This window comes from Carassius auratus, chromosome 49 (assembly GCF_003368295.1).
Source record: "Carassius auratus strain Wakin chromosome 49, ASM336829v1, whole genome shotgun sequence".
Lineage (NCBI taxonomy): Eukaryota > Metazoa > Chordata > Actinopteri > Cypriniformes > Cyprinidae > Carassius > Carassius auratus.
Genome location: NC_039291.1, coordinates 574,020 through 592,646, shown reverse-complemented (window position 1 = coordinate 592,646; position 18,627 = coordinate 574,020). Strand labels below are relative to the sequence as shown.

At 36.0% G+C, this 18,627-nt stretch overlaps 2 protein-coding genes across 12 annotated transcripts in view; one reads left to right on the top strand and one right to left on the bottom strand.

Annotated features, from left to right (window-relative positions):
• pdss1 (prenyl (decaprenyl) diphosphate synthase, subunit 1) lies at positions 1 to 6,592 on the top strand. Of its 2 annotated transcripts, none has more exons than XM_026237538.1 (11): positions 1 to 241; positions 672 to 727; positions 1,454 to 1,580; positions 1,670 to 1,800; positions 1,881 to 2,022; positions 2,908 to 3,019; positions 3,097 to 3,206; positions 3,291 to 3,371; positions 4,623 to 4,736; positions 4,866 to 4,946; positions 6,077 to 6,592. In XM_026237538.1, exons 1-11 carry the CDS (start codon positions 86 to 88, stop codon positions 6,215 to 6,217), a joined length of 1,251 nt encoding a protein of 416 aa, XP_026093323.1. In that variant the 5' UTR covers positions 1 to 85; the 3' UTR covers positions 6,218 to 6,592. The 2 variants fall into 2 exon arrangements, with proteins under 2 accessions (XP_026093323.1, XP_026093324.1); XM_026237539.1 differs by having other exon boundaries at positions 1,673 to 1,800; positions 6,077 to 6,293.
• Positions 6,593 to 6,784: 192 nt separating this feature from the next.
• The window catches only part of LOC113065988 (abl interactor 1-like), a 55,232-nt gene continuing 43,389 nt past the window's right edge, over positions 6,785 to 18,627 (bottom strand). For 2 of the 10 annotated variants that reach the window (XM_026237522.1, XM_026237523.1), the window contains 6 exons: positions 16,917 to 17,017; positions 15,214 to 15,303; positions 12,606 to 12,800; positions 11,079 to 11,165; positions 8,941 to 9,126; positions 6,785 to 8,191 (listed from right to left, as the gene is read on the bottom strand). In XM_026237522.1, coding sequence (XP_026093307.1) covers positions 8,016 to 8,191; positions 8,941 to 9,126; positions 11,079 to 11,165; positions 12,606 to 12,800; positions 15,214 to 15,303; positions 16,917 to 17,017 — 835 coding nt within the window. In that variant the 3' untranslated portion in view covers positions 6,785 to 8,015. The remainder of the gene's footprint in view (positions 8,192 to 8,940; positions 9,127 to 11,078; positions 11,166 to 12,605; positions 12,801 to 15,213; positions 15,304 to 16,916; positions 17,018 to 18,627) is intronic. The other 8 variants (XM_026237525.1, XM_026237526.1, XM_026237527.1 and 5 more) reach the window with 5 other exon arrangements.

The window sequence follows — 18,627 nt, the reverse complement described above, 5'->3', positions numbered from 1 at the left end:
TGACGCGAGAGGAGGATCTTCCGGTTCACGCGGCGGTTGCGTATCGTGTCGTCCCCGGGCATGTGCTGCTCTTGGTTGTGTTAGTATGGCGGTGCCGTGGAGCCGATGCTGGAGGAGCGGCGCAGGGACGGCTGTGCTGCTGGACTGGTGTCGCGGGTTCAGCACAAGAGCTTTCAAGGTTTCAGGAAGAAGAACACCGTGTTCCACCGCTGCGCCGCAGCCAGCGACCGCACGGATGAAGGTCACTACTCTGAGCCAATGACTGACAAATAACTGCCTTGTATTATTACATTAGGTTTTTGTATTTGTATTTATTTATTTTGCGTTGCAACAGTGTTAAAATTCTCATGTCATATAATGTATACATACAGTCGTGTTTGTTAGGACCGACAGGAGACTTGACTGAACTCTGTTAAAGGTCAAGAACTCGTGTAATGTTAGTAGAGAGGAGAGTTGAGACACTCCCAGAGCTCCAGGTTTGTCACGAATATCAGTGGAGCAGAAAAGAGTTTGACTGGAAGTCGTGTGTTGTGCAATACATGTAGACCAGAGTTAAGAAGCACTATGTGTTTGTACCAGACTCGATCCTGCAGAGTTTAGTCCAGTGAACCATTGTTTTGATAGACATGACACTATTTATAGCTTTGTGATCTGGTATTTATGTTTTTCAGGTTTTACTCCGGCAGGGCCCTGTATTTAATTTTAACAGACCAATGACTATTGCAAGGTATGTCAATGTCACTATGTGTATTAATTAATACAGTGCTGTTACTAAACTAGTTCATTCAAATCTGTATGGATGAGGAAAACATGGGGCAAGATGTGACACGAGAGAGGTTTCGCAGCTAGCAAGGACTGTATCAATATATAAAAAATAATGGTCAAAAGTTCAATTATGTGTACAGTTTATTGCTTACAGTTTATATTAACCAGATTAACTCTTTGATGTTTTTACTTGAAAATTAATTACCAAACATTTGAGTTTTATACACTTCTGTTCAAAAGTCTGAGGTTAGTGAGTAAAAAAAAAATACTTTAAAGATTTTAATACTTCTATTCAGAAAGCATTGAATAGTTTAAGAGAGACAGAGACTTTTTAGAAAATACTGTTACAAAATACATAAAATATTACAAAAGATGTTTCTATTGTAACTTTCTTTTCAAATAAATATTAAGCAGCAACTGTTTTATGAATCGCAAATCAGCATCAGAATGATTCCTGAAGGCTTGTGTGACGCTGAAGACCAGTGTAATGGCATTCACAGTTATAAATTGATATAATATTATGTGAATTTTATGAATGGTATTTTTGATGAATATAACAAATATTTTTTTTTTTAAGATACAGATTTTGAAATTGAAGTGTGTCAGCTAGCCCTGATTTTTTGTTAGGTCTTTTTTAAACAGATTTTTAATGTATTTATTAAATTGCATTCGTACGTTTGTGTTTCAGGCACAGGGATAGATGTCTGTACACAACACCACGAGTCGGTTGCAGTATATGCAATGATGCAAAGTTAAAAGATCCTTTCTCACTTGCACAAAAGGACTTGCAAAATTTATATGAAGACATCAAAAAGGTAGACTGAAAACCCTTACCTAATGTGTATTTTTATACCATTTTAAAAAGCAAAGTAGTGAAACTGACCCTTTGAACTTCCCGTTTCAGCAGCTGCTGGTCTCTAAAGCGGAGCTGAAAGCGCTGTGTGATTATTACTTTGATGGGAAGGGAAAAGCCTTTCGACCCATGATTGTGATCCTGATGGCTCGAGCTTGCAATGTCCACAGTAATAAAGAGGGGTGAGAAAGCGCTTCAGCGAAGTGTGTGTGTGTGTGTGATGCATCAGTCAGTGTTTATAAAGCACATCTGATGTCCTCAGGGTCCTGCTGCCGGCGCAGCGCTCCATCGCGATGATCTCTGAGATGATCCACACAGCCAGTCTGGTGCATGACGACGTTATTGATGATTCGGGCACAAGACGTGGGAAAAACACCATTAATAAAGTCTGGGGAGAGAGAAAAGTAAGTAACACATGTGGGGTATGAAAAGCAATTTAAAGTCATGACATAAAATTTAGCATGCATTCCAAAAACAAGATGATTTTCCTCCACTTTTTTGTTTGGTTTTCCAGTACGTATTTCTAAACATCCTTAAATCAAGAAACATTGCTTAATTTCAATATAATTATGAAAACGGTACTGTAAAAGTTTCCATATTGTGAGCAGAAGCTTTTTTTTTTTTTTTTTTTTTTTAAATGAATGAAAGTATTGGAGATCTGTTGCAAGTCCTAGTTTTAAATAATTGAATCTTTGCTAATATGATTTCTTAACATTGAAACACATTAACATTTGTCACCCTTGACCACAAAAAATGAGATTTATACATCACGTGAGAGCTGAATAAATAAGCTTTGGTTTATTAGGATTGGAGAATATTTGGCAGAGATACAACTATTTCAAAATCTGAAATCTGCGTGTGCAAAAAAATCAAAATACCCAGAAAATCGCTTTTAAAGTTGTCCAAATGGATTCTCAGCAGTGCATATTACTAATCAAAAATGACGTTTTGAAATATTTACATATAGAACATCTTAATGGAACATGATCTTAATTTAATGATTTTGGGCAAAAAAGAAAAATCTATAATTTTGACCCATACAATGTTTTTTATTTTTGCTATTGCTTAAAATATACCCCAGAGGCTTCAGACTGGTTTTGTGCTCCAGGGTCACATTTGTGTTCCATTCAGTTTCCTGTACTTGGTCTTAAAAAGGTCTTTTTAAAATGAGCTTTAATAAAACCTTCAGAAACCCTGTTGATTTCCAGTTTAAAATCAGAAGGAGATCAAATGAATGTTAATAGTGATTTGAAAATGAGCACTGATATTGTTGTATGTGGAACTGTTAGGCGATCCTGGCTGGAGATTTCATTCTGTCAGTGGCATCCATGGCATTAGCGCGTATCGGGAACAATACAGTAGTTTCTGTGCTGTCACAAGTCATAGAAGACCTTGTGCGAGGTAAGTCAGTCCGGATTTGATTTATGATACATGTTTTATAAAGTGGATCTGTTCTATATTTTGTTGCTGAATTCCAGGTGAATTCATGCAGCTGGGGTCTAAAGAGAACGAAAATGAGAGATTTAAGCACTACCTGGAGAAAACCTTCAAGAAGACCGCAAGTCTCATTGCGAACAGCTGTAAAGCAGTATGTACGTTCTGTCTTAAGATAAGAGGAAGTTCAGAGCTGAAAAAGAAGCTTAACATCAGTATTCTTTCATTTCCATTGTAGGTGTCAATTTTGGTCAATTCTGATCCTGAGGTGCATGAGATCGCCTATCAGTATGGACGAAATGTTGGCATTGCATTCCAGGTAATTTTTTGATACATATGTGTGGAATATCTCTGATTTATTATGGGCGTATGATTTATATTTACTTCTCACTTGATTTTCATTTGAATTCACACATATGAACAATGCATATTTGAATTGGCAGTTTATTTATTAGCTTGCTTTACTGAAAAATACACACAAACAGCATAATAACCTAATTTAAAGGGATACTCCACCCCAAAATGAAAATGTTGTAATTAATCATTTACCCCCATGTTGTTCCTAACCAGTAAAAGCTTTGTTCGTCTTCACAACACAATTTAAGATATTTTGGATGAAAACCCGTAGGCTTGTGACTGTACTATAGACTAACAAATAAGTTACACTGTCAAGTTCCAGAAAAGTATAAAAGCATCGTCAGAATATTCCATCAGTGGTACAACCGTAACATTGTGAAGTGAAGAGAATACTTTTTGTACGCAGAGAAAAAACAAAAAATGAATTAATTCAGCAGTTTGTCTCCTCTGTGTTTCTTCGAATCACTGTAGTGCCTTTTTAGAGAATATTTGCTGAAATCAAACTGCGTACGCTCTTCTGTGTAAGACATAATGCACAGATCCAATAAACTGATAAATATGAGTTTTCTTTCTCAACTGTTTGCTTTCATTTAAGTCAGAACTGTTTTCTAAGATTGGGTTTGTGAATATTCGCCAAGACCGATATTTTGACATAATTTGATGTGTATTTGACTGTTTACATGCTACGAAAAAAGAACTCTGTTCTGTATTTGCGATTTGTGAAATAAAGCTTCAATTTGCCATTACTATCAAAACATATTTTATCATAAAGTTGTGACCGTTGCAGTGGTCTCTTATCACAAAGCTGATTTGTCTGTAGTTGCAAATGTAGGAAATGATTCTAGTTAATTATTATCGATTATTACACAGGTTTCAGCAGGAGATTTCTTCTGGTATTTTTAGTTAAAGAGCCGTGTTTCTCTTCTCTAGCAATGCTAAATACGTTTCAAACACTTCACCCTGGAGTTGCTCAAACAAACCGTTAGATTGCAGCTCTGTTTGGAACCATGATTGTGCAGTAATTTTACATTTGCAACTTTAAGCATTAAATATATAGACCGACTTTTAGGTTGTGGTTGCACATTTACCAAAATATGTGCCATTAAAGAAACAATTGTAATGAACTAATTCAGCTATAAAGTTCACAGTGTTTTGTCTTAAATGATTCTGTCGTAATATCTGTGTCATGTAAAAGTTTGCTTGTGTTTTTCAGCTTGTGGATGACATTCTGGACTTCACTTCCTGTGCAAACCTCCTGGGGAAGCCGTCAGCTGCCGATCTCAAACTGGGTCTGGCCACCGGTCCCGTTCTGTTCGCTTGTCAGCAGGTACACATCTGCTCCTCACAATATGAAGTACAGAATCAGTTCTAATGGTTGATTTGGTTTATGACAGCCATAAACTTAACCATAACTGTAGTTTGTTCTTTCGAAATTCACGCTGCTCTCACTCTTTAGTTTCCTGAGCTGCATGCAATGATAATGAGACGCTTCAGCTCTGATGGAGATGTGGATCGAGCCTGGCAATATGTCCTGAAGGTGAGAAGAATTACATGATCTAGAACCTTTATACAGTGTGTGTCACTGTAAAGACTGTAAGTCTGTCCCTCACAGCCTTGCCATCCATGTTCATTTCAGTATGGTGTCTAATCTGACTATGGTCTATTTATTTTTATTGTAAACTTTTTTTATTTTATTTTATTGTTAATGAAAATGAGGTGGCAAAAGCAAAAAAAATAAATTTCTCAGCATTTTTTATTTGCGGTGAAATACGTAAGTAAGGCATTTGACATATATATATATATATATATCAGTCCCTCCAGAAAAATGTGATTATGCGATCGCCTGATTTAATGCATAATCAGCCAAGAGCCGCATATTTATGCGGGGGTCGCATTTTTAAAAATACGCCGCATTTTCGCCACATAAATTGCCGATTTCAGGAAGCAAAATATGCGGAGGTAGCATGATTTCATAATAATTATAATTTCCGTTGCGAAAGAGCCACATATATCTTAGCAGAAAGTAAATCGCCATTATTTCCCATTATTTCATTTTTTTCTCTTTTTCATCAAACCGCAGTTTTTTTCAAGTTCCCGCGATTTCATCGCATAAGATTGCAAAAATATCCCGCATATTCCATCGCATTTTTTTAAGAAAACCTGCTGCAAAATCAAAGATTTTTGGCCGCAACAATCACAAAAATAATCTGCGTTTTTCTGGAGGGACTGATGTGTGTGTGTGTGTGTGTGTGTGTATATATATATATATATGTATTTTTTTTTACAAATGTGCAGAAAAGCAGTTGGTTTTTCAAAATTCCATTTAAAATGTGTACTCAATTTGATTTGAAATGATTTCCTTTACTGTTTTGTTTTATATAACTACGTTCTAAAACACAAATAAATCTTTAACTTTGTGAATCGTAAAGATTAATTAAATTTTAAAACATTTAGTTTTAATTAGTAGTTAATTTGACAATGATCTATTTCGATTGCATTTTAAATGTTCAGATTCATAACATATTATGTGTCAATCCTTGTTCTCCTCAGGAACATGACGTGGAGATGTTTTTGATAAGTTTCTTGTGATTCGTCCCATTAGAATAGTTACAGAAGTGTCTGTAACCAGCTGTGAACTGGTCTTATTTTCTGTGTTCACACTCTCAGAGTGACGGTGTGGAGCAGACTAACTACCTCGCCCAGCACTACTGCCAAGAGGCCATTCGTCAGATCCGCCGGCTGCGGCCGTCGACCGAGCGGGACGCGCTCATCCAGCTGACGGAGCTGGTGCTGCGCCGGGACAAGTGAGCCCAGACACAGAGCTCCACACTCAGGCAGCTACACCTCTGCAGGACAGACGCCGGGGCTTCAGAGAGCAAACAATCACACTTACATTGTCACTGTATGCTTTACCGTACTGTACTCCGTTAACCTCTGCGTGAGGTGTTTTACCGATACTCCGTCAAATCATTGTAATTCCAGGTGTAGCACGGATGGAGGTGCTACGGTCACGTGTGGATCGTTACAGATGCTCACTCAAACATCCGTCCACACTATGAAAGGCCAAACGTCTTTGACGTCTGAGATGCTCTTGTTAGTGTACTTTTGCATCAAGTGCTTAATAACAACCAAGGCCTTAAACCTCACGATTTACTCAAATTAAAGAAGATATTTTTAAGTAAACTTCCTGTTTGATTCTTTATTTTCCCATCTCAAAAATGGAAAAAAATGACTCGTATTTAGTTTGCCCTTAATTACATTTGGCTCATGTATGGTAGATGTACATTTGAGTCAGGCTTTACATTAAAAAAAAAACAGACACATTTTACATAGAATGATTTATTATAAAAGACTGTACAATTAAATTTCAATTAACATTATAAATAGACATTCTGAGCTGAGATGATCTTCAGCACAGATGGAAATAAGTTGGAAAACTTCAAATGTTTCATTATGACCAAAAAAAAAAAAAAAAGAATCAAGGCATTAGCTTTAAACACCTGAAATGACTTGACGGGTCAGACATAGTTTAATGAAATCTCTGTAATCGGTTTCTTAGACTGTATGACCCCTAAAACAGCTCAAAGAATGGAGAAAAAAAAAACTTTTTAAAAGGAGGAATTAATGCCAGACCTGAGTAGAGTAACCAGACCTGTTCAGATCTCAAGACTGTGACTCTGATACTTCTCAGTTCATTGTATAATGCACCAAACACAGTATTGGTAAAATACTGTGATACTATTGATACTGTGAAATCATGCAGCAATTACTTGTTACAGGACCATGGCACCAAAAAAAAAAAAAAAAAGTCCAGCATTGCAAGATTTGTGATGTGTATTGATTAGAGACCTTTAGATACGTTACAGACTAAATATTGAAGCTATCTACACAGAATTCATGTTTGTTCATTGTAGCAAATACTTTACTTATTGTGGCATTAACTAAAAAATATATAAAAATTGATGAAAAAAAAACAAAACAAAAAAAACAATCTGTGCTTTGCATTCATTACCCCAACCCCCTCCACCCCCCACCAAAAACGTATTTTATATCAATTACAAAAAAAAAAAAAATTAGAGCATAAAAATTAGTCTACAAATGCCTATATATAAAAATGTGTGTTGTATATTATACAAATATGAAAGCAGAACGGAATTTAATGTTTAGGTTATAATAAATTGTTTAATTTTGTATGCATGCTTTACGTTAAGATTTTTATACATTTGGGGCAATGACGTGGTGCTTTAAGATAAAACACTAAAATTAATTAGTTTATAATAGGAGGATTTTTTTTGCATCCAAAAAAAATGTGTATGGAGAGAAGAAGTAGTAAAGGAAATCAAATAAATGGTCGAGCTTTAGTTGTGTTGTGTAGAAGATCCTGTGATTGACATTCACTACAGACACCCACAGGCTGATGTACACTGACGTCCTCTGAATCGCTGCTCGTCCCGTTTCCCCACATCAACCCATCACCAGAAAGTAAAAGTTCATCAGTTTTCATGATTCGCCATGTGTGAGGAACAAACATTTAGTGCTTGTACACGGTTTCTTCTGTGGTCCAGATCTGATTGGTTGGGTATGAATGATTTTAGGTCCGCTCTCTTCAGTCGGCGTAGTGCATGATGGACTCCACGTAGTTTCCGGGAAACAGCCCAGTGACGCCGCTGCAGGTGCCCTCGAACCAGCCGTCGTCATTCTTCTTGATGATGTAGATAATGGCTCCTTCCATGAAGCTCAGTTCATCATCCTTATCCTTGCTGTAGTCGTAGATGGCAACCACTGCAGAGATGGAAATATCGGTTATTAAAATGAGAAGCCACTTCAGTCTATGCTACATTAAGGGAGTTCTTAGGCAACGACAATATGACAAAGACACTACTGCTCAATAATGATCTTTATTATTATTGTTGATATATGTACCATTTATTCTTTCATTAAATATAAATGTTATACATGTAAATAAAATAAAAATGATGCTAATACAGCAATATTAATTATTTAAAATATATATAATATAAAATATATAACATATTAAATGGTAATTATTTCAATAAATTTAACAGATGTAAATTACATAGTTAATAAAATACATGTTAGTAAAAAAATTATCAATATAATAATTATTTAAAAATATAATTATTTTGATGTTATGTTAATAAACAATAATAATAATCTTTAATATAATGTTCTAAAAATAAAAATCTAGCAACAGCATCAATATAAATAGTTGTTAATAAATAAAATGGTATGTATACTCAATTGTAATGTTACATGTTAATAAATAAAATTTTATAAACGTTTGTATACAAATGTTTGTGAATATAAATGTAATTTAACAACCAAATAAAATAAATATATAAACAATGTTATCTATAGCAAAAAAAAAAAAAAAAATGTTCAAATATTGTTAATAAATATAGAAATATTATCAAAATATCAATAAAAATATTATAGAAATTAACTGTCAAATAAAATACAATTTCAGTAGAGAAATAAAACGGTAGTATTCAGTATTTAAAAAACTTCACCCTTCTCAATGTAGGACTTGGGGGCCCACTGAGGGTCTCCATCTGCATAGGGGTCACTGTACTGCACTACAGCTGCCTCTTCATCTTCATAGTCGATTGGTGGAGGCGGTGGTGGAGGCGGAGCCTCGTCAAACATGGGCATGTCATCAGGGGGAGGAGGAGGGGGAGGAGTCGGGGTATCTGCAACTGCACATCCAGGAAACAACAGAGTCAGCTTCAGAGACACACAATAACACCACGGGCTCCAGGCTGGGCATGCCATCCAGCTGCTCCTCATGCACATGCACACTAGTTAGTAGACATGCACAGTGAATCTGGAGATACTAGTGCTGAGTGCTGGTGGACAAACATCACATACGTCTATGGATCTACGGAGAGTACGGTTCATGTGTGGAGCTGGTCACAGATATGAAAACTTACCAGATTTAAACAGAACAGAGTTGAGACAGCATTAATATGAACACATTCCTCAGTATACTACATAACACACAGTACACACTAGAAAGGTGCTTGTGCGTCTGTGGAAAATTAGTGTGAAGAAAAAAAGTTATAGAATAGTTCAAAGTAAAAATGTCAACCTAAGTTTAACTAATCCTTTTTGACAAAAAAGGAAAAGAAAAAAGAAAATTGCATATTTTATACTGCTTTTATTTTATAGTTTTATAGTTATTAAACTAAAACCGTTAAAAATCATTTGTTAACTAAAAATGCTGAAATAAAATGGAACTTTTAGATGAACTAGTCGACAGGAAAATTTTTCGGTTTTTAGATTTTCAAGTAGTTAAACTAGTAATTTATACATACAAAACAAAATAATAATAATAATAATAATAAACAATCTTAAAAGGAATAATAATAAAAAATATGACAAAAGCATACAACTACAAAATAAACAATTAAAATTAATTGGAGATGATTATATAAAATATTATAATAGTATATTAAGGATACTAAAACAACACTGACTGATATGTTTTTTTTTTATTATTAGTATTTTGTTGTAAAGGTATACACTATAGGTTAAACAAATATTTTCTATATATATATATATATATATATATATATATATATATATATATATATATATATATATATATATATATATATTTTTTTTTTTTTTTTTTTTTTTTCTCTCAGATAATATAGAATTTCCTTTGGCTTGAGTACAGTGACATGATAATAATGAATATAATATAACTATAATCATGCATAATTATTAAACTATTTGTTCATATGTAATTCTTTTTAAACAAAAGAATTAAGTTATTATAGCGTCTAATAAATGATTACGTCTAACCTTTTCTCACAAAATATTAATGGATATTTTAAAACATAGAGGAATTGATAATTGGGGGCACATAAAACCAATACGAACTGTACACGATCAAATAAACCGTCTAATCGTCTATTATTAACTATCTCAACATATCTCACAATCCCAGAATGCATCACGAGAGGGCAGCAATAACCGCTTCGTGCTTTTATGACAAAAGCTGCAATGAGGCTTCTTCTTAAACCAATCCGGCTTTCTGAGAATTAAAGTGCACTCAGAGTGGATGTTTTGCAGCATCTCGACACATTCATGAAACCTTGTGTCAGTAGACTGTGAAGTTAACCCATGCTGCTCTGACGACTGGCCAGTTAAAAGCTTTCAATTCTTCCCATGATGCATCAGTGTGGTTTAGCCCTACCTAAATCTGGGTATAAATCAAACACAAAGCCATACACAAATGTAACCCAATGAAAGAGTATCTAATATCACATGCAGGGGAAGTCTAGAAACGAGACACGCTTTATCGCCATTGAATACATCTCGAGATAAAATCCCAATGTAATCCACAACGTAGAACGTGTGCAACTTAAAACCTTAAGGAAACTTTCTCTAAAATTTAGTCTATTGAGCCTCTTTTAGGTTCCATAAAGCAATATACACACTTCTGTAAATGTGTTCTTTACTGTAGCGTATTGTTGGAATCGTACGGATTGAACAATGGCGATACGCGCGCACTCTTTGACCTGAGGATGAACGATGTGTATTACAGTACAAACAGACGGATGGGATGGAGATGAAGGCAGCATGCAGCACGCCGCAAACACTTCTACATGCTGGGGTGAGAAACGCTGGCCGTCAGACTTACTGTTTTCCTGTACTCGGGCCACAAACCCTGTGAGAGGGATCTGTGGGGTGAGCTGAGGCATGGGGGGAGGAGGGGGGCCCATAGACACTGAACACCACCCATCACAAACACCGAGAGAGAGATAGAGAGAGAAACCATCAGTCCCACCAGAAAGGTGGAGGTCTTATAGAAATAGGAATCTTATAGGTCTCAAATATCAGCAGCGCTCCCATGATTCTGACCAGTTCATCTCGACGACATTCCAGGTTGTTCATCAAAGACTGGGGAAGGACTTGAACTCCGTTTATAGATAATTATAATTATTATATCACAACGAGTAAGTGTTTTAGTATAGTGAAGTTTTTTTGTGTTTTTTTATTTTATTTTCTTTAGTCTTTAAACATCTATATAGTTTTTACTATATAGTTACCTATATAGTTATTATTATTTTTTTATTTCAGTTTTAGTTATTTTACTACATCCTTTACACTCAAAGAAAATTATAAATATTGCCTTGGAAACTTGCTGAAATAAAATAAGTGTACATTTTTGTTTTATTTCAGTTAACATTTATTTCAAGTGACAATTTTTATTTTTATTTTTTGTTTCATGGTTTTAGTTTTACTTAACTATAACAACCCTGGCTAGTGAAATATATTTGTTAACCATAATATTTAACATTTAGCATAACTTGACATTTAATATAGAAATTCCAATTAAAGATTGTATTAATTTTCACATTTATGTTAGGCTCCAATTTAAAATATTTCAACTGAAATTTAAAACAACTCAACTAAAATGTCTAGATGGTTCCCGAAAAAAATAAAATAAAAAATAAATCTGAATAACTGAAATGTGAAAAGCTTTAACAATGAAAAACATATTTTAAGTATTTTTTTTTAAATTGCATATAATAATGATTATTTTTTACATTTTATTTATAATTTTCTTGCTGTGATACATTTTAAAATTTTATTTATATCTGTGACGGCAAAGCTGAATTTATATATATAATCCCCATATACTTAAAAAAACAGAACAAAAAAAAAAACATTAATTTGAAACTGAATGATTATGTGACATTATGGATATGACAAATATCGACCGTCACCATTGATGTCTTTTGATCCTTGCTGAATTAAATGATCAATTTCTTTAAGAAAAAGAGTCTCATACTTTAATACTAATATTAATACTTTCTTCTTCATGTGTGATGCCGATATGATTCTCATTCACTCTAATGCCTCTGAAAGTGAGATTTACAATCTCAGCAGATGACAATAAATCTCCATTCATAAGCAGGTGGCCGCTCCTCATAAATCTGAGGCTTTTGCGCTCTTAATGCCATTAGTGTGTACGGCCGCACACCTGTGGGGAGAGACAGGATGCCCCTCAAATCCCCGGGTATTATGACGCTTAGATATAGCTTTCACCTGGCTAGGGCTGAATTTAAAGGAAATGAAACTGAGGCGAAGGAACTCCAGACGTGAATAAATTAGCTGAGTTTGTTCGTGTCTGTATATTTGTGCGTCGTTCTCCGTCTCTTACTTGCGTTGGTTCCCCCGTTAATGTGCGGCTGCTGCAGGGAGAACTGGGACGAGACGGACGGCGCTCGGCGGTATGTGCCCGTGGCAGACACCATGGACACGGAGGAGGTGCTGGAGCCGTGTCGGGAGATCTGTCGAGATATGGTGCCGAACTGCGACATGGGGATGGGCCCCAGACCTGGCCCCGCAGCCACAGCTATTAGCGCCCAGAGAAGAGAGCACGGATGACATACATACAGCAGGCCAGGAACACTTCCCAAGATTCAGTAGTTTTACTCATAGATAGAAGATTGGCTCAAACATGTCAGAAACATGTCCAGGTCATATTTCATACATTTTTGGCAAAATATAAATAAATAAATAGGAGTGGAGCGTATTTCTCAAGCCACAGATCCCGCTCACAGACTTTTTTCAAATAAACAAAACATTTCTGACATTCTCTGTATGAAAATTAAGCAAAAATTTTCCTCCTGTACACTTAATTTATAAGGAATTAAATATAATATAATATAATATAATATAATATAATATAATATAATATAATATATACTCTCCGCCACTGAATTAAAAATAAAAATTGTGACTTTCATCTCACATCTCAAAGACTTTTTTGTTTTGCAATGCTATCAACTCAATTCTGAGAAAAAGATAAATAAAATAAATTAATTGCATTGATTAATAAATTAAAACTCTACATTCTGACTTTACACCTCACTGTTCCAACTTTTCCTTAAAAAATGTATCATGCAACAGTTTTTTTACTCGTTGCAGAAAATAATAATAATAAATAAAATACTGGTAAAAAATGTATCTTTTAATCACAAAATTCAGATATATTTCTCATAATTGTAGGAATGTGCGTCACAATTCTGACTTTTTCCTCTCAGAACTGCAAGTTTATAGAACAATTGCTATTCTGAACTGTAAGATATTTTTTTATTCTAAATTGTAAGATATAAACTTAGGATCTTGAGAAAAAGTGTACACTGTGAGATAAGTTGCAATAACCATTTATATTTTTTCATTAATTTATTTTCTTGTCATCCCGTGTAAACAATCATCAATATAATATGACCTGGACATGCTTTACCAGATTCACAAAGAAAATCTGGGTGTGAGGAACCCAACCTCAGACAAAAACAACATCACCTGCAATGAAATGCACAAAGTTAGTAAAGGCCCCGAGACATAGCACCATGTTTTAGAGTTTTGTAATATAGTCCGGTGTGTTTAGACTGCAAGGGCAGATGGGGTTTCCTCTATTGGAACATTTCCTGTTGACATTTCCTGATAACAGCGAGGCCCTAGAGAGACACGCTCTCCCTGATAGTGATGGCCGGAACCAACAAACACTGGACAAACATCACTGTGGCACCAAAAGCCTCCCCCAGTGACATGTGACATAAACAGTGTACAAACATCTCATTTCAGCTGTGTCCTGATTGAGCCGGTGAAACCTCCTGCTCTGATTAACAGTCTTATGGAATAAGATGCTGATTAATACCCTATATCATCACATCTGCACTGGATAACACAACACTGGAGGATGAAAAGCAGAAGGAAATCAGTGGATCTTTCACAAGAACCTGTGAGGAGGAAGTCTCTGACTCACCAACACAAAGCTCGATTTCTGAAGGTGGTTGCTAAGGTGCTGCTATGAAGTTATTATGGGTGGTTGCTAGGTGGCTGCATTATTCAAAAGAGCACACCTTAAAGATTCTATAATATTTTGGGATCTAGAGTTTCTCTATGTCAAGGAATGGCCACATTAGTGAAACTTGGGTGAAATTTCGCATACAAGATTTACATAATAAAAGCTTGTTTTCGCCACTAAAAAAAAAAAAAAAAAAAATGTAAGACAAATAAACAAAAAACGTCTGAATTGTGAGATAAAAGTGTCACCATTTCTTTTTATGTTTTTCTTTAATTATGATTATTCAGTGGTGGAAACAGGTTTGCATACATAAGTTAATGCAGTTCATATATTAGTAAATTAATTTGTGTATTCAAAAGTGCAAAAACTTGAATCCAATGCAAAATCTGCATGGGATTTTTCACCTCATTTGAAATTTCTAAATAATTAAATAATTCCTGCAAAATTACACAATCAAAAATACAAAAGTAAATGTGTCCGTAAGTTAAAGGCCTTTTTACATATTTAAAACAAAAAAAAAAACTGTAACGGTAACTAACTATATTATCATCCAAATCAACTCATGGTAATATTTTGTTTCCTGCAGTTTTGTTGTCTACTGCTTTAAATGCTCAAGCTCTTTAAAGTCAGTTGGATTCTCATTAGCTTTTTATGGTTCATCAGCTGAAAACAACGAGAAAAAAAAAAACGTTAAGTGATTCCAGTGACATTTCCCATACTCTCTTTATGAATTATGAGAAGAAACTTCCAGTAATGTCAGAGACTTCTCCACAGTGCATTGATTTAAGCTGAAGCAACAAACCCACCACCCAAAAAAACACCCCCACCACCACCTTAACAATTCTGTGACCCATGCTGAAACCCAGACAGACAGAGAGGAGGACGACAGGACGGGAACACTGGTGTAGGACGCTGGATTTGCACAGGTGCCGACGGGGTTGGGGGAGGGGCTCACCTATAGCAGCGGCTGGCATTGGTGGGCCCTGGCTGAAGAGGGGGGGTGGAGGAGGGGGGGCTGGGGGTGGAGCTGCCCATGAGGGTGTGACTGTGGGTCAGAATCAGACATCTTGAGGACGAGTCATTAATTGATATTACACAGAAACTTAAGCTCAGTTCCAAAACCAAGTGAGTTTCCTTGCGGTCTACATTGGCTGCTTCCATTCTGTTACCTGTGTAGATGACTGGTTGGAAACTTGGGAAGCAATAAGTGAAGTACAAAGGATACTCGACTGACAATTGATTAAAATAAGTTGTGTCCCAAATAACACACTATATAGACTTATTCTATGCACTAGGCACTCCATCATCTAGCATATGAATTACATAAGATTATTTTGTCATCCATCAGAGTATGATAGACCCAAGATCATGTTGCTAAGCTATCAGGTGTGTCTCAATTTGTTTACTTATGCACTATTCTATGCCATCTTTTTGTATATAATGTAGCATAATAGTGTGAGTGTGTATATTGAGCAACTGATGTCTCATGGACTATTTTAATAATGTCCTTACTACCTTTCTGGGCCTTGAATGTGGCAGTTGTGTTGCGGTCTATGCAGGGACATAAAGCTCTCAGAAAAAAACATGGTGAGTTCTCTGAATCATATACAGTAAGTAAATCCATCTTGGATTAACGGTTTAGTTTGAAGTCCAATTATCTTCACCACAAAACTGATGCTGCCTTAAGCAAACAGACAAAAATACTAGCAAAGAACTTCACTTTTTGCATTTGAGACGGCCATGTTTTTATGAAAATACGTGCATATTAGAATGCTCAGGTGAGAAGATGATGTAAAATCAGAAGAGCATGCTCCATGTGCACTCTTGACTTTGTTTTTTGCTTGCTTTCACCACTTTTGTTTATCTTCTTGTGCACTATTTCACAAAGATGAATAGCCATGAATAGATCCATCACCGGGATCCAACAAACTGCAAAAACTTAGCTGGCTGACTGACTGCCTTAATGAGAGCTAAAATGAGATATCTCAGCATGAACTTTTGGAATAGTCTTTGCAGTGGAAGTGTGTTAAAGATGCCTTAAAATGCTGCCTAGGTAGGTAGCTCACTATGTTTTGGATGCCAAAACAGTCCTTCATCAAAGGCTGAAAAAAAAAATGTGTTCATATGTTTTCGTTTTAACATATGAACACAGGCAGAAATAAAAGGGTACAAGAACAGAGAGACGCTGCATTCAAAGATCCTGTCAACATTAAAATCCAGGAAAAGGAAATCAGTGGTGCTGATGCAGTGTTGCTATGGCGACCGTAAGGATTCAGGAGGGATGGGGGGTGGGGTTCTGTTTCTCTTGGCTCCAGCAGGTATCTCAGTGAAGAACAGGACAGTGACCTCTTTTCTTACTAAACTTCATTCTTTTTTCCCTGTTCTCTGGAGGCAGACCACCCTTTAGAGTTTCCCACTTCCTCTTGATTTCTACCTGTCCTTGTGAAGTGTAGTGGCCTACTTTAACAAACCTTTAGCTGGAAAAATCAGGCCATGAAAGATGTAGGCATTCAGCGAATAGCTGATCCTGCTCCATTTCTGACTCTTGTGAACAGCACATGTGGAGAATATGTCTAATTCTCAGGTTAGGCCTAACCTGTAGGATACTGTGCTTCAGGTAGTGTGTGTGTAGGAGGTGTATATGTGGCTACAGCTCACCTGGGACTGAGTTGGGAATGGAGGGAGTCGGCACGGCGATGGGAATGCCAATGCTGCTGCCGCCACTGTTCTCTCGACTGCCGCTGCCCCCGCTGCTGCCACTACAGAGAAAGAGAGGAGGTTCTTAGCATACTATCACATCATACTATATCTGAAGTATTCAGTATGCATACTGTGTGCAGTCTGTAGATTTCCCCGGGCTGACATACTACATTTACCAAAACAGAGAACACTGTATCCCACAATGAAATTTGACTTCCAAAGTGACAGAATTATTACCAGTGATCTTTTTCTCTGCTCATTTGATGGGACTGCCAGAGGATACCACATTAATACACAAAATAAAAATGCAAAACATCTAACTCAAGAGCAGGTGCAGTTCATGTGAAGCAGCATTGACAGAACCAAGCTGCTATGAGACACCGAAAACACTGGATCAGGAGCTGTCAAGCATGTAAATGAAAACAATCTGAAACAAGCTAAATATATTTTATTTTTATTAAATCACAGCCTGTGTGTTTTCATAACTACACTAAGCCATATACCGTGATGTTGGTTTTATTTTCATTAACTTCGCAATGCTACTCATGTCCAATTTTGCTTGATGCCACAGTGAGATCATGATAAACATACTACTGTTTGAAAAAACAGCAAGCAGTGCATAGCATTTAGTGAAGACAGTAAGTAGAAAGCCATTATTCTGTTCTGAATATCTTAGGCTTATATGTTGAAGTGACCTAGATATTCACTTGTCTTTGAGACACATGGTACTACTGTATACATATGTGGTTATGCATACGTTCAACACCGGTCAATTCATGGATTATTCAACACTGTGGTGCTATGGGCATCAGTGTTACACCCCCACATAGGAACAGCTTTAGAAATGATCCTTGATCCTCTGTGTCTGCTCTGTGTCCATGCAGCTCCACAGTTCCACAGAAACCAGAGCACCAGGGAGTCCCACGCTGCACTGCAACAGAGCTCAGTTTTGTACCAATTAATATTTTTCACTTCATTGTATGAATCGAGTGAATGATCTGATTTTAATTAGAGATGTGCAAAACTACATGTACTCCTACTTTTCAAAACTAGCTGGTCTGTGGGTTGCCTGAAAGACTGATAAACATGCATGTAAATAGCAGAACTCATGAGACTATAGGCCAGCTAGCGCAAACCATCTTTTGGCATTAAAATAGTACTGTCAGGATTTACTAAAGATGCACAGTGAAAAAATTGTGTTGAAAAGGCGTGGACATTGGTAAAACTTTCAGATGTGGTTTTAAAATCTGATGAGTACATGATATCTGGTCATGTGACCTACCCATATCTCATTCTTTTTTTCCATTTTTTTTTTTTTTTTTTTTTTTTTTTTTTTTTTTTTTTAGAAATGCATTAAGAATCCACAGCTAAAATGTTGGACACACTAGGCCAAATGCTAAAACCAAAGATTATATTAAAATATGATAATTTAAAATGAGCACAAGTCACAAACTTGGCGTGCATCCAAAATCGAAAATGTATTTTTCATATTCACATAGCCAATTTCATTAAGTTATTAGCTGTATGGGGAACCAGATTTTAAAGATAGAGTAAACTGAACCTTGCAACATGAACCAATACATGTGTAGGGCGTTTACGTGAAAATCTACAGATTATGCCAAAATTGTCTTAATTGTCAATTAATGCAGGGGCGCCGCATTTACAACTG